This window comes from Parus major, chromosome 2 (genome assembly GCF_001522545.3).
Source record: "Parus major isolate Abel chromosome 2, Parus_major1.1, whole genome shotgun sequence".
NCBI lineage: Eukaryota > Metazoa > Chordata > Aves > Passeriformes > Paridae > Parus > Parus major.
The window spans coordinates 115,055,211-115,070,768 of NC_031769.1; the positions used below are offsets into that span (position 1 = coordinate 115,055,211).

Consider the following 15,558-nt stretch of genomic DNA (forward strand, 5'->3'; position numbering starts at 1 on the left):
AAGAATATACTTTAGTGTAGCATTTGAAGTGCCATGGAGCAGGTAAGCAAAAGATCAACTCTGAAGATGATCTTTGACATCTTGCACAATCAAGATTTCACTGCCTAATCCAGAGAGAGTGGAGTATGAGAGCTTTAAATAAACCACAGAAAGATCAGTCTAATGGACTTGCGTGTTATTTTCCCCCTCATTCTGCACAGTTATGCTCTAAAACACATTCAGACATTTACGATATATGCTATTTATTATACTTTTAATGACTTGAGTCCATTAAACAGGGAGTGGCTATAATACTGGTGTGATAATCCACTTTTCTTCATTTCTAATCAGATACATTAGTGATGTACATAAGTAATAGAAACTGAGGGAATGACTAGTAAAATGCTCATATGGTTCAAAAAGAAGTTACTTTAAATCAATTTGCTTTTTCTAAAAATCAGAGCAATGCCTTTGGAAGGTCATGTGGTCCAAGAAGGACTTGTACTCATAGAAGGACTCACTACAAAGTTAGATCCAGCTTTGAGGTTAGATGAAATATTAAAAAATCCACTGCTGAGGAACCTGAGATTTCTGCAGCCATGGACACTCTACCATCTTATTGTGAAAACTCCCTTTAACGTAGATGAAAGTTCCTTCACTGTCACTTGTGTTCATTACCTCTCATTCTACAACTGTACCTCTCTGAAAAGAGTCTGGCTCTGTCTCCCTCACAGTCACCCACTAGTAGTTAAAACAGTAACTAGGCTACTCTTTAGCCTTCTGGTTTCCAGACTCCAAACCAGTTTGTTAAGTTTCTACCCCTAATCATCTTATTCATCCTCCACTGGAGTCCCTCTAGTTTGTCAATGACTTTTTTTTGTACTAAAGTGTCCCAAACTGGACATAGTACTCCAGAGGCAGTGTCTTGAATGCAGAAGAGAGAGGCAAAAATTGTACTGCTCAAACTGCTTCCTACAAATATAGTAACACAGTCCAGTACACAGCTAGACTTCATCAGTACAAAAGAAGATTATTAGTCATGTTCAACTTGGTCCCTAGGGCGCTTAAGCCCTTTTCTGCAAAGCTGTTTTCTAGGCAGTCATCACCCAGCCACTACAGCTGCAAGGTGTTTATCTCTTATCAGCTGCAGGGCTTTGCATTTGCCTTTGTTGAACTTCATCACATTTCAGCTGGCAGCCTCTCCAGCCTGCTGAGACCTGGATTCATAATTTTGAAAAGAAATTTAACACCTCATTATACACCTTCAGGTGAGGCTAGATGAATAACAGTCAAGGTAACAATGGTCAAAGAAACATTCCTTCCTAAAGACACTCTATCATGAACACACACTCAATTTTTTTAACAGGATCCCTCAGGAGCTGAAGCAATCCAAGAGGATGGATGCCCTCAGAGGGAAGTAAACACTATGAACGGTAACAATGGTAAAGACACAAAGGCCTTGCCATCAAAGATGGAAATGCATTGCTTAAGCTCATTCAGCTGTATTCATTTACAGAGAAAACAATTTTCTTTTTTCAAAAACAGGGTGAAAATTAGGTTCATACTTCCAATTCATCTCCATATTTTTAATTCAACAAAAGGAAAAAAAACCCAACCATCAAAATGTATGGGGTTATGCTGTAACGTTCTGAAGAGAAATTGAAATAGGATCAATTGAAATAATCAGCTAAACATAATTGAAACAAGGGTAGACAAACCAGAAAGCATAACCTAGTAAAAAAATTCACACTAACTTGCACATGCCTTAAAGGCCCAGATAAATAGCCTTTTGCAGGTTTCAGATATGATCATGTGTGGGTTTGTGCTACCACATGAGTTATCTGGTAACAAAACTGTATGTCACATAGACCCTGAGTTACTGCTACTGCACCAAAGTTACATTGGTTTTATTAAAGTCCATGGGAGTAAACCACTTGCAGTGCTATGATGTGGTAAAAGAAATTAAAGCACACTTTGGGTTGTATAATTGTTTTAGTTTGGTTTTATTGGGCTGGTTTATTTTTTGGGTTTTTTTCTGGGGTTTTTGGAGTTTTTTTTGGGGGGGTTGATTTTGGGGGGTTTGGGTAGGGTTTTTTTGGGAGGAGCGTTTGGTGATGGTGTTTGGGGAGGGTTGGGGGATTTGATTTTGCTTTGTCTGAAGCAATTGAGATCTAGTGCTGTTTTTCTTGTTGAGGGGAGTAGCTGGGTTTTTGGTTGGTTTAGGGTTTTTTTCAGTTATTTTGTTTCTGGTTTTGGTTTGCTTTTTTTTTTTTTAATTAAATCAAGCCTGAAAAGAACTGCTCTAAATAGCCTGAAAGTGCAACTCTGGTAAAGGACAATAAAAACCCAGGCACCCAGATGAAGTAGCTTCAGAGGTTAAAACCCAGGATCTATCATTTGCATCATAATGGGATCGGCTGTTTTGCACAACAAAGAAAAAGTCATAAAGCTGACGGGACTATTAGCCCCTTTTGAAAAGGCTACAAACCCCACTATTAGCATGCAAATAAATATTTTCTAGAAGCCTGATGGTGTGAAAAACACTTTTCAGTGGCAACACAGGGACCATATTGTTCTGGTCTGGTGCTGAGCCACTTTGGGGTAGTTTCCAGATAATTTTCCGTATCAGCTCTAGTGTTACCTGTTAAAGATGAGATCTCAGACTGGCTTCTGCATAATGGCTGTACCTTCACCTTCATTTCATCATAATGTTACCTTCCTTGACAGCAATGTTGGATTATGATAACTAGATACTATTTATCCACCACTTTTGTGCATTATACCCTGCACTTTATAGAGCTGGGAGTCCAAAATGGCCAAGTGACCCAAAATGATCAACGCTATAAAGAACATGAAACATAGAATCATAATAGTTTGGGTTGAAATAACCTTTAAAGGCAAAACCAACAATGAGCAGGGACATCTTCAACTCAATTAGTTGCTCAAAGCCCTGTCTAGATCCACCATGAATATTTCTAGGGATGGAATATCTATAATCCCTGTGGGTGACCTGTTCCAGTGTCTCACCACTCTCTCTATAAAGCACTTCTACTGTATATATAACCTAAACTGACCCTCTGTTTAGTTTAAAAGCATTACCCCTTGCCCTGTTGCAACCAATCTGGTACAAACTGTCCCAGTCTTTCCTAAAAGTTCCCTTCAAGTACTTAAAGGCCATCATGAGGTCTCTCTGGAGTCTTTTCTTCTCAAAGCCAAACAGCCCCAGCTCTCTCAGCCTTTCCTCATAGGAGAGGTGTTCCAGCCCTCTGATCATCTTTGTGGCCCTCAACCACAAGGTATACCAACTCCAAATAGCTGTAAAAAACTCTTCTGCAAGTGAAGGAGTAAAACACAGCACTAGGCAGTGCTGATTTGCCTGTCCATCAAATGATGAGCTGCATTGTAACTCTCTAAACAACCACGCTGGGTGGCACAGAGGTAACCAGGCATGAAATTCTCATTGTTTCTTTTGCTCCCTCACGCACACAGCAGTGGCACAAGAGGCCAGAAAAAAGCATGATGCTAATCTTCCTCTTCCAGCCAGCTCTCCTATTGGAAACCACCAGTTTACCACTGCTCTGAACCACCAGGAGGAAAGAATTGGAAATTGCTCAAGGTAAATCTTCCTCCTGGCACCATTCCCTCTGACAGTAGTTCACACACCTCCTCTGACATAGGGGAAGGGTATATAAAAGCCCTTTCACTGCCAGCAACAGAGACACTTTGAGTGCTTCCAGGGAAAACCTTGCCCTTGTTTCTGAATGTACAGCTCTTGATGTAAGCAACTGATCTTAACACATTTCAGCAGAAGTTGTAATCACCTCTTGAGTGTTTTACATGTGAAATGAATATGTCTGATGCATAAGATCGACCCAGGTTCTGGACCCTAGACACTGACATGCTCTATGTTCTGTCTGGAGCAACAGGCATTTTTCTGCTCTTGACTTTGAAGGACTGCTGCTACCATGGAGGTAGTTAAGTTCATTCTCCACAGGATTATCCCTTCTGTCCAGGTTAAGACAAAGAAGGGTGCCAGCCTTATAACAGGTGGTGAGCTGTGGACACCTGCTCTCTTGGCAGCAGAGCAAAACCACTCTTTTGTTCACACCAGCTACTAATGGTAGCTACTAATGGCTACAGCCACCTAATGGTAACGCCATGCAGTCACCACCAATCTGAACTCACACTGATGTCCTAAAGTGAAAAGACTCCACGCTTCTATATCAGTCCTCTAAGGGAATTAGCTACCTCTCCCTCCTCCCAGCTTGTTTTGGATGTTGGATTGGAATGCTGGAAAAAAAGTCAGTCACTTCCTAGATGTAGGTAGCATAGGTTGTAACATTGATTATAAGCTACATCCTGGCAGGAGAGTACAGTAACACTTTGTGCTATTAACAGCTGGATACTTCTATCCTCAAAAATTCCAAAGATTTCCAGTTGTGGTTGTTTTCAAATGTTATTAAAAAAACCTCCTTTGCTATGTATTGCAGTCATGCACATAAGAGTACCATTTCATTTCTCAATATCAAATTAATTATATTTCTACCATTTCATTATTACATTGAAAATAATTAGAAATTAACACTTGTTGCCCTCAGAAGCTGCAGACAATACAAGAGTCTTTCAAAATACATGTACAGATACTAAGTATTATGAGAATTTCACTTAAGTCTCAGTAAATTAAGCCTGTAAGCAATTGGCAGTATAGTTAACACCACATTTTTCTTTCTGTGTTTAATAATATAATACAAAAAACTTAGCACATTTCCCCATATTTCTAAAGGGAGTATATGCCCTGATTATAAATGTATAAGCCATTTCATTTAATTTCATTTTGGACTGAGCAAATAGAGATAAAACTGACTTGAAATTCAGCATAATTTTTCCCCTAATGGATAAGAAATTTCACTTAAAGAGCACTTTAAAAAAAAAATGCCGCCTGTGTAATTCATTGGGCCTAAAACTTTATAGATATCTTCATCCTGAGATCAACTTCAACTGGAATATTTTAACTGAATTATAACAAAAAATATAGGCTGAAAAGGAGACTTCTGCCAGAAGTACCACGGTATTCTGTCACAGCAGTGAAAATGTAGGTATATCTTAGTTTCTGCCAAAGAAGCAACAAACTCTAAGTCTCTCCAAAATCAAAACAAATACAGGAACTCCGTTGGCAGCAATATTAGGCTGGCATTATATGAGTAAGCAGAGACCCCATTGACCAAACCTACTGTTATTTTCGTGCCATAGCAGAGAAGAGCAGGTTTGTCTTGAAAGGCTCTCCTGGCACTGTTTCAGAAGTGATATTTATAATTTTGTTCCATGAGTCAGAGTGTAAACTGCCTGTTTAATGCACTACATTAATATAAAATATATACTATATATATAAAATATATATATATAATATATATAAAAATATATTACACATCCTGGTCATCACAATGCCCTTTTTTTTCTTTTTTTAACTACACACAGTTACATCCCTTTTTCAGTCTTGAGGAAAGCAGGGGCAAAAAACCCCAAAAAATAAGAAAGCAAGCAAGCAATCCCTCCCCCCAAAACAATTAAAAAAACCCCCAACATTGCAACATTACCTGTATTCTTGGGCACACCGTATTCTGCAGCCTTCCTTAGGGATCACCAAGCCCAAATGCATCCTCAGCCGACAATTGGTGGGCCCTGTGTGGGGCCAGACATGAGTCCCTGGGTGCATGATAGAGTATTTGATCTGCAAGAAGAGAAAGGCACATTTTTGAACACATTCCGTTTCACAGCCATGTTGCTGGGAGTTCAGGACTTCATTTAGTCTCATCCTTGGTGGTGGGTGAAAATTGTAATGCCATCTTTTGTTTGAGTTTCAGCAGCAACTTTCTCTCATATCCTAAAGGCATTTAATACCACAAAACATATGTCTTGTGGTGTGTGTATGAAACCAGGGGCGTGTTTGTGTATGAAAGTACATTGTTTTAATTTTACTTAAAATAACCAGTATTCACATTTCAAGCTGAAAATAATTATCTTCTGTCTACTGTCAGAAAAAAACCCCTTCTTTCTAATGGAAAGACTAAAAAGGATGGACAATAGGAGATACAAGGCTTGTGTTCATCAGACTGGCCAGCCCCTCTCAGATCACATATCTGTGGAGGTCACTGTCAGCCTTGGCTGTAGCAACCATGAAAAGGTGGAGTTCAAGATCATGAGAGGATGGAGAAAGTAAAAAAGCAGAATTACTACCCACAGCTTCAGGAGACAAGATTTGGTCTTACTCAGGCATCTGCTGGGGAAAATCCCATGAGAGAAGAGGGGTCTAGGACAGCTGGGTGATTTTTAAGTCTTTGTCCAAACTTGGTAATTCTTATGTGCAGGAAGCAAGGCAACCCAGAAAAAAATTGAAACACAAAAAGGAATTATACAGGAAGTGGAAGAAGGATCAGGTCACACAGGAAGACTATAGAGACACTGCACAGGCAGGGATGAGCTTAGGAAAAGTTGAAGCTCTCCTGGTGCTGAATCTGGAGATAGAATTGAAGGGTTAAAGGAGAGATTCCTACTCAGCAATAAAAGCAAGTCTAGGGAAAACATACCCAGCTACTAAACGTGACAAAATATCTGATGACAAAGGACATGGAAAAGGCTGAGGCACTACATGTCTTCTTTGCCTCAATCTTTACTGGTATGACTGACTTTCAGGAGTGCCAGGCACCTGAGACCAGTGAAATAGACTGGAGTACAGATGATTTATCTTCTGTAGAGAAGGATCAGGTTAGGGAACATTTAAACAAACTCAACAACCTGGTTCATGGGTCATGATGGGATCCACCCTGAGGCCTGAGGGAAATGGATGGTGTGAACCCACATATAATCCACACAATCTTTGAAAGGTCACGGCTACCAGCAGAGGACCCTGAGAGCTGGTAGAAAGGAAACATTGTTCAAGAAGGGTAAGTAGGATGGTCTGAGGAACTACTGTCTAGTCAGCCTCACCTCAGCCCTTGGAAAGGTGATGGAGCAAGTAATCCCGGAAACAATTTTCAAACACATGAAAGAAAAGAATGTACCTGGCTGTAGTCAGTATGGGTTTGTGAAGGGGATTCTGCACTTTACCAGCTTTCTGTGGTGAGGTTTCTAGCTTGGTGGATATTGTTTATCTCAGCATTAAGTCTTCGATCAGTCTGCCATAAACATCCTAATCAACAAAGTGAGGAAATAGAATCTAGATAAGTTCCCAATGAAGAGGATTGAAACCTGGCGCTTAAACCAGGCTCAACAAGTTATGATCTGAGGCACAAAGTCCAGCTGAAGGCCACTCATCACAGGTACATTCCAGGGCTCAGTCCAGCACTGTTTAAGAGCTTCACAGTGACTCAGAAGATGGGACAGAGTGCATCCCCCTCAGCAAGTTTACAAATGATAAAAAATTGAATAGAAATGACCAATACACTACTTTTTATTTTTTTTCTCTGCCTTTCTTAAAGACCTTGGCAGGTTGGAGATAGGAGAAACACAAATCTTAAAATACTTGACAAAAAAGAAGCATAAAATTCTGCACTAGGAAGGCATGCACCAATACAGACTGATGGATAACTGTCCAGAAAACAACCTTCTAGAAAGACACTGTGGAGTCCTCACAGAGGGCCCTCAAAGGGTCCTCACAGTGTCTAAATGAAACAAGAGCCAACACTGCAGCAAAGCCAGTGACAGCTTCCAGGGTTGCATTATGGAGAGTTCTGGCAGCCTGTTGAGGGAGTTTATCCTTCCCCTCAGAGTTGCTGAGATGTCTTAAATGTTGGACACAATTCTGTGCTACCTACTGTGAGAGAGACATGGACACACTGGAGCAGGTGAAGGGCTACAAAGGGGGTTAAGGGATGGGAGAATCTAACATACAAAGGGAGGTTGAGGTAGTTGGGGCTGTTGAGCACGGAGAAAATAAGGTTCAAGGAAGGATCTTGTCAATGCATATAAATACCTGATGAGAGGAGTGAAGAAGGCAGAGGCAGGCTCCTCTCAATAGCATCCAGTGAAAGGCAAAGAAACAATGGACACAGATTGAAACACAGGAAATGCCATTTAAGCATAAGGAAACACTTTTTTTACTGTACACAGGAACAGGTTGCCCAGACAGGCTGTAGAGTCTATCCTCAGAGGCATTCAAAACCTGGCTAGACACAGCAACCTGCTCTAATTCATCATACTTGGATCAAGGGGTTGGACTAAGTAATTTCCAGGTGTCCCTCCTCACCTCAAACTTTTCGATTCATCCTACAACAACTCAGAGAACAGGAAGTGTGAATAATGCATGGCAGTGGTGAGAAGCACCTTTTCAGCTGAGAAATCTGCACATTTGGCTGGGACAGAGTAGTTTTGATAAATCCTACAGACTAAGGCGTTGCATGCTCTCCAGCTGTTAACAAAACCAGCAGAAGACAGTTTGTGCCTCTTGCCCCAGCCATCCTTGCTGTCTGAGGCCTCAGCTTACTGGCAGTTTCTTATGACAGCCAGTGATGAGCTCCAGTGGCCATGGTGAACACAGAGCCTCCCACCCAAGTCTGCTACACTGTGATGTGCTGGACCCTAATGCAATGTGAACAACTGGCAATGCAGGATACTTACTAATATCTGAGATAAACAATTTCTGTAATGCCAACATGCCAGCACTGAGGCTGATTACTGTCATGCACATTATCTGCCCATGCAGATCAGTCTGGATGCGTCTGTGAATTACATCTGTGTACTGTGCTCAAGTGCTATAGATAAACTGTTCTAAACTACCAATGAGTTGTACTATGGCTGCAATGTAAGAAATGTCCAGAATTAAAACTAGCTATGATACATGTAGTTTACTGCTATTTTTAAGAAGAATATTGTAATTTTGATCACTTCTTATTGTTCTATACAGTGTCTCAGCAGCACTGAGCAGGTAGTTGATTATTTTACATTTCTTTTATCTTTGTCACTACATGAGGTGACAAAAGCATCCAAATAGTATATCCACCGCAGAATTCCTTATTTCCTGATTTTGTTTGTTCCCATTGCTTAGCAGTACTAATGAATGTGAATAGGGATCAGCTGGTACTTTATTTTAGCAGTAACATCCGAGTAACATAAACTAAAATTGCCCTAGGCATCTCATAACAGTGGATGTAAAACTTCAGACTTCTAGAGAATGACTTTTCAGATTATTTTACATTTATATCTTCAAAACAAGTGACTACAGCTACAGCTGTAAATATACAACATTTCTGCAAACCATATTGTGGTGATAACACCAAGATATGACGAACAAAACAGTAGCTCTCAAAGAGAATCTGCTCTCAGGGACAGATCCATTTTGGCTCTGGATGCAACTGAGAGCAGTTTTCTTGTAGCCACATTGAGTTATATTCACTATATTCACTCATCAGTTATATTCACTATAACCAGCCTTTACAACCGATCAATGAAACAACAGCCTTGTTCATTCCCACAGCAGTGGTCACCCAGTGTAGCTCTGCACATCAAAAGCAAAGGACTGGTCAAAAAGATGAACACATACACTCAAATGTCTAAATTAGGGCTACACTAGCACTGTGCTTTTCAAATTTTACATCTTTAGTTTCGCCATGTGAAGGACATTCTCACGTAGTCATTATAGACAAAATAGAATAACTTGAAAAAAAAATGAAAACTTATGTCCTACAGAATCACTGCATGTATACTGACCCATAGAGGTCTAAATGAGGTCAACTGATAGCTGAATAGTCATTGTAGGCACTTGAAACAAATTTTGTTGGCACCCACACTCATGAATGCAAAATTTATTTCCTTTATCTTCAGGAAAGAAGCATGTGGCAGCACTGTTTGGATTCCACAAGGTGATTCTCCCTCTAATGCAGCCAGGCTGGGGATAGACAGGTGAAGTTTATCACAGGGAGAATCTGGCTCACTAAATTAGTCATATAAAGTTAGGTTCAGATCAAAAAATAAAGAAAAGCTCAGGTTAGAAAGGACCTAATCCAACCTCCTGCTCAAAGCAGAGTTAGGCTACGAGTCAGATCAGGTCACTTCAGGCTGAGGTTTAGCCAGTCATTGGTTGACCCATGGAAAATACCTACTCAACTACCACAAGCTCCCAGGAAACGCAAGGTAAAATGGCTCAACAAAGGAGTCCATAGAAAGGCTTCAGCTAACATATTTCACCTGGTATTTGCAGACAATTAAAATACGGCATATTTTTATTGTTAAGTTTACCGTGTGCTTGAGGCATCATTAAATATACCAAAATAGTGCATTCCTCTATATATGTTCCTCTATTCCTCAAAATCACCTGCTCCCAACATCTGAATTTGCAAAAATAAAGAAGTTTGCCAGGTACCTGTCCTCTTCTGCAGCCAGTAGCTTCTGGAAATCTTTCCAATAAAGCACAAGTTTTCGGAACACTTTTACAAGCATTCTCATTTTTTCTTCCTAATGAGAATCATGGATAGAACATTGGTAAGAGCAATGAATGAACATTTCCATTTTCTACTTTGCAGAAGTGCAACAAAGCTGCCAAAGATCTGACACTGAAGAGACAGACAAATATTACTATTTCCATTTTACAGACTGTGCAACCTAGGTACTTTCATGTCATAATATCCTAGAAGCCCACACATTTTACTTTTACATTATTTGTGAACACCAGGCTTTCTACCATTTGAAAAGTGTTATTTTAAGCATATAATCACTAATGTGGATGTATAGGAAGAAAAATATTAAAATGTCCCCAGTATCATAACATTTCAACACCAGATTACATTTTGATATAAATTGCTTTTAATATTTTGTTTCACAGTACTCTTTCATCTGTGGAATTTTATAAGAATTTAAGATCATTCCAAGAGTTAGGCCTCCCAGTGCACAACTCAAGGGCAGGACAGCAGGTTTATTAAAGTCATATTCTGCTTGTATCATTTCTGAATGACAGATCTCCCCTAGCTGGCAACACAGAACTGAGCATGTGCCTTCTCCCAGGTCCCCATCTTCCCTCAGGCTGATCCATATTATGCATTACCAGGTAAAGAGTTGGCAGCCTTGCCAGAAGAGGGGTACACTCATCAAACAGTTACCATACTCAAGGGACCCTTAAAAGTGTTTGGGGACAACGTGGTTTAGAATAAAGAACTCCTGTTCATTGTCACAGGGGTCCTGAACACTGTTTTATCAGTTCTCTTCCTCTGTACACACTGATTACAAAACAGTTCTGGGAAAAGCTGTGTTGCTGCTCATAATTACACTATGTTAATCTGAGGTCATGAAATTGAGGCAAGAGAAGAAATACAGAATGTTTTACCTTGTTGCCATAAGGTAAACTGGCTCCAGTCTCCTTTTTCCCGTAGGTTCTCATCTTCAGGCAGGAAGAGGCTTCTTTTTTTATCCATCACAGCAAGACCTTCATCCCGAATGAGCTTCCAGTTTTTCTCTAAGGACTGTTGTGAGAGCCATGTTACTGCACTGAGAAATTACTGTGTTTGGCTTTAGTACCATTTGTATTTTTTCCTGTCATTATTAACTTTAATTTTTTATTTGAAAGTAATAAAAGAAAGTGTTCACCGTTATTATCAAGTTGCTTTAAATTTTATTCCCTTCTTACATGTTGAGGTAGGAAAAATAATTTTCACACCATTCTTCAGATTCAGTTACATTCAGTAAGATTTCCACAATAACCATCCTCTTTGCAGATGAGGCCTCACTTAGACTTGCTTTTTGATGAGCTTAAGGGCTCTTTAAGTGATCATTTGGTATTGCAAGATAAATGTATTGATCTTCCTAAATGCTGTGCATGTGACCAGGAATCATTCCTACAGCTGGAAAACTACTCACATAACTTGGAACTCCAGGTGCTGGCAGAATATTACAGACCAAGAGGCCAAATTTAAACATACCACTTCAGCTGAAGTTTATGATTTAAACCTTCAAAAAGGCTTGCCAAGATTCACTTGCATGTGTTGATGCTATTGAAAAAATCATATACAGCTTGAAATGCCAGGAGATCATTTATGGACACAACCATTAAGAACGTGTGAGCTGCCTTACACTTCATGCACACAAACCCACAAAACAGCAGAATTAAAATTTCTGTTCTCTGCTGCCTTAGGACATTATATTTGGAGAAATCAGATAGCTTGGAAAACCTTTTATTCTACCAATAATAAGTCATTTTAATGTTATAGCAATACAAATGGAAACCCCACAGTATGACAATGGATCTGGATAAAAGCAACTTCAATTTCCCAGCAGCTTACTTTTCTCACTAAACCTTATTTTGGGTGAATAGTTTTCATTTTTCCTTTGTGCTCTTGAACAATGCATTTCTCTAAGACATTTTCAATCCATTTCACACTGAAATAAGCTATGGTATGTTCCCACACTACCTCCTTATATGATGAGTGAAACTCAAAAGTCTGTAAAACACAGAGCAGACTAGGTGATATAAGTACCCCTTTTTAATCTTAAAACTTCATATGCTTATTAGCCATTCTCATGTAAATTAAACAGTTGCATTTTCTACTTGAGCTTTTTTTACCTAAAGGAAAACTTGATCTGACAAAATAGGTTTATATTGCTAGATCATAAAAGGCTCAACAAAGCAAACTTTGGCTTGAACATGTTGTCTATAATACAGCTACATTCTCCCACTAGAACAATTTTAGCTAGGCTAAAATGTATGAAAACATGGATTTCACTTCTGTTATTATAGTAATCTCTATCATAACAAATTTTTTTTTCTCTCACCTATTAAAAAATGGGGAAGAACACTTATTTTTCCTGGTGCATTCACATTACTCTCCCTCACTGATGGTTTCTATAACACTCATTTAACAGTTAGCATTAAATAAAAATGCAGAGAGTTGTTTTGGGCTTTTTTTTTTTTTTAAAAATCTTTGGAAAACTTTGGAAAGACTTTTACAAAATGTATGGAACAAAAAAAGATTAAAAATTTCCACCTAGTCAGAGATGTATATAAGAACAGTGCTGCTACTTGTTCAGCACTACCCTATCTACAAAAGGAAATGCCAGCTTAGTACCTAGTTTTGAACTGGCTGGAGAAGAGAAAGAAAAGAATAACCTACACTACCCTCAATTTAAATTGATATAGAGCAACAAAACTGGAAAACTTTAAAAGATATTGCAAGTTCTTCTCTGCTTCCTCAAACTCCTCCTACTCCCTCAGCTGAAGAAAGGTAAGAGGGAGCATTCGTCCAGGCAGACAAGAGGGCACATGAAGAGCTCTGGTGGTCCAAGGCATTGCAGACAACAGCTGCTCTGTCACCTCTACTCTCCCTCAAGTGCCACAGGATGAAGGATAACCTATAAAGGTGAGTGTTTGTCCTTGTGTTTAAAGTCTCCCTCTCCAACATGTTAGATACAAATTTATTTGAATACATCTCATTGATTTTGAACTAAGTCCTCAGTGTTTTAGACATAAATTGCTCAGAAATCAATAGGGTTTCTGAAAACATAGACCCCCCCATCTACAAAACACACTGATTATGCTTTATAATGACCAGCAGACAGCTCCTAGGGAGAAATAAAGTGGGGAATTCAAACACCACCCAGCCTTGGTCTCCCTGATACTACAGTCTCTCAGGGATACCTTGAACAGTAAGGACACAAAAAACCCCCAACATTAAAGCATAATGAGTAAGTCCAGGACTTGGACTTACAGCTCCTGATCTAAGAGTTGGTATCTGCAGGAAAAAAGGTGAATATACTTATGGCTCCATAATACGTAAGGAATCAAGCTCCAGGTTAGAGAAAAAAAATCATATTATATTTGGTGCAGTATCCTGATTAGAAGTGAAAAATCAGGAGGCAACCAGCACTGGGAGCATATGTACTTGTTTGCTAGCAGCTGATTCCCATAAACCTCCATATGGCTTTTTAAATACAGTTGCTAATAGCAATTGAAGTTTACAGTTGCTGTACATCTGGCAATAATGTAGATTTTTTAATAGGGATTTAATAGGGATTTTTTAATATTGGAGGTTTTTATGTGAGACTATTATATTGCAAGCATCCTTACTCTGTGCTGTCAAACCCTTTCAATGTGTGGTTATAAAAGACACAGGAAGAGATTAAGAGGTTGCTACCCTTCACATGAAGCACAACTACTGACTACACATCCATTTTAATCCACTGAACTATAAAATAAAATTGTGGTGAAGAGTTTAATGTACTCCACTTTGTTATTGAAACAGAATAGGAAAGCATTTGTAATCAGTTACCACACTTCACTGGGTAATGCTGATAACTTCCAACCAAGGGGCAGTGTTTTAAACCTTCCAAAACAGACTCCTTGCACCCATTCAATCACTCACAGAGCTTAAATATCAGCACTTGTATGCATCATCTTTGCTCTTTTCAACACAAGTCTCCCCTTAAAGTATGCAGCTACACTTTAAATACACTTTTCAATTTAATTTCTCCCTTGACTATGAATGTTTAGCTATTATCCTAAACCATTAAGGCCCAGCTGTCAACCTATGGAAAATTATAAAGATATGTGCTGTTGCCAATGCTTTCATTGTCTTTCTGCACTTTTCTTGCTGCACTTTAAACTCTAATTAATAAAATCTAAGCCATCAGAGAAAAGCAACAATACAAGATCTACTTTAATCAATCAGCTGTTCACTGCAGTAAACAATTGGCAAAGCATCATCTGGGTCCTTTCCAAAAGTAAAAGGACACAACATGCAGAAAGGACAAAGTTGCTTAAGTCATTGCCTACATATTAATTTCAGACCACTGAAAAGTCTCTAAGATCCAACACCATTGTATCTCTTTTATTATTTTTTAAATGAGTACCAGAAGAGAATAGTGCTATAAAGGTACTTGAGAAAGATGCAATGACTCAGTATGACTGGCTGAGGAAAGTTAATTGTCCCAAGGGAAAAGGACAGGTTTTCAAAGATGAAGGTAAGGTTTCCTTTCAGCTGAGATCAAAAGAGGAGGATGGTTTCTTGAATTCCTAGATCCAAAGGCCTAAAATACTGTAAATCAGAAACACTAGAAGAACACCTCTACATAAATCACTCACCACACCCTTCCTAATATAAAGGTTTATATTTTCTTCTCCCTGAGAAATCAGGTGCCTCTCTCTGTTCTTTCAAGGAAAAACATTAAGCCTCAGTGAGCTGCAGAGATATTAAAAAATTCACTTCCCTTCAGCACAGTTCCACTAATTAAGATCGACTATGTCCTGGTAAGTGTTAGTGAGATATTCTCAGTCTTCCCCACCTCCCCCCAGCAAAAAAATAAAGCCCAAACCAAAAACCTCTTCCTTAAGACATTCAGGTAAACAGGTAATATTAAAATGGAAAAAGTATGAGATTGTCTTTTATTAGCCTTACCCATCAGGAAGTTAAGCATCAGGACCCATTTTTTAAGTAATATAGTAGGACAGAAAAGGAGACATGCCATACTTAGGTATTTAGCATAGTAAAAATGAATCATCCTGTGGAAATACCCCTTTTTTTCACTTGCAAACAAAAACTAGCATAGACAGTATGTCTCACATCTGTATGATTAGAGCTGGTTAAGCTGAATGCCCCTCAGAAG

At 39.1% G+C, this 15,558-nt stretch overlaps 1 protein-coding gene across 16 annotated transcripts in view; it reads right to left on the reverse strand.

Annotated features, from left to right (window-relative positions):
• Positions 1 to 15,558, reverse strand: part of ASPH (aspartate beta-hydroxylase) — a 112,120-nt gene that overhangs the window by 4,229 nt on the left and 92,333 nt on the right. For all 16 annotated transcript variants that reach the window (XM_019005602.2, XM_019005598.2, XM_019005596.2 and 13 more), the window contains 3 exons: positions 11,291 to 11,426; positions 10,334 to 10,425; positions 5,574 to 5,707 (listed from right to left, as the gene is read on the reverse strand). In XM_019005602.2, coding sequence (XP_018861147.1) covers positions 5,574 to 5,707; positions 10,334 to 10,425; positions 11,291 to 11,426 — 362 coding nt within the window. The remainder of the gene's footprint in view (positions 1 to 5,573; positions 5,708 to 10,333; positions 10,426 to 11,290; positions 11,427 to 15,558) is intronic.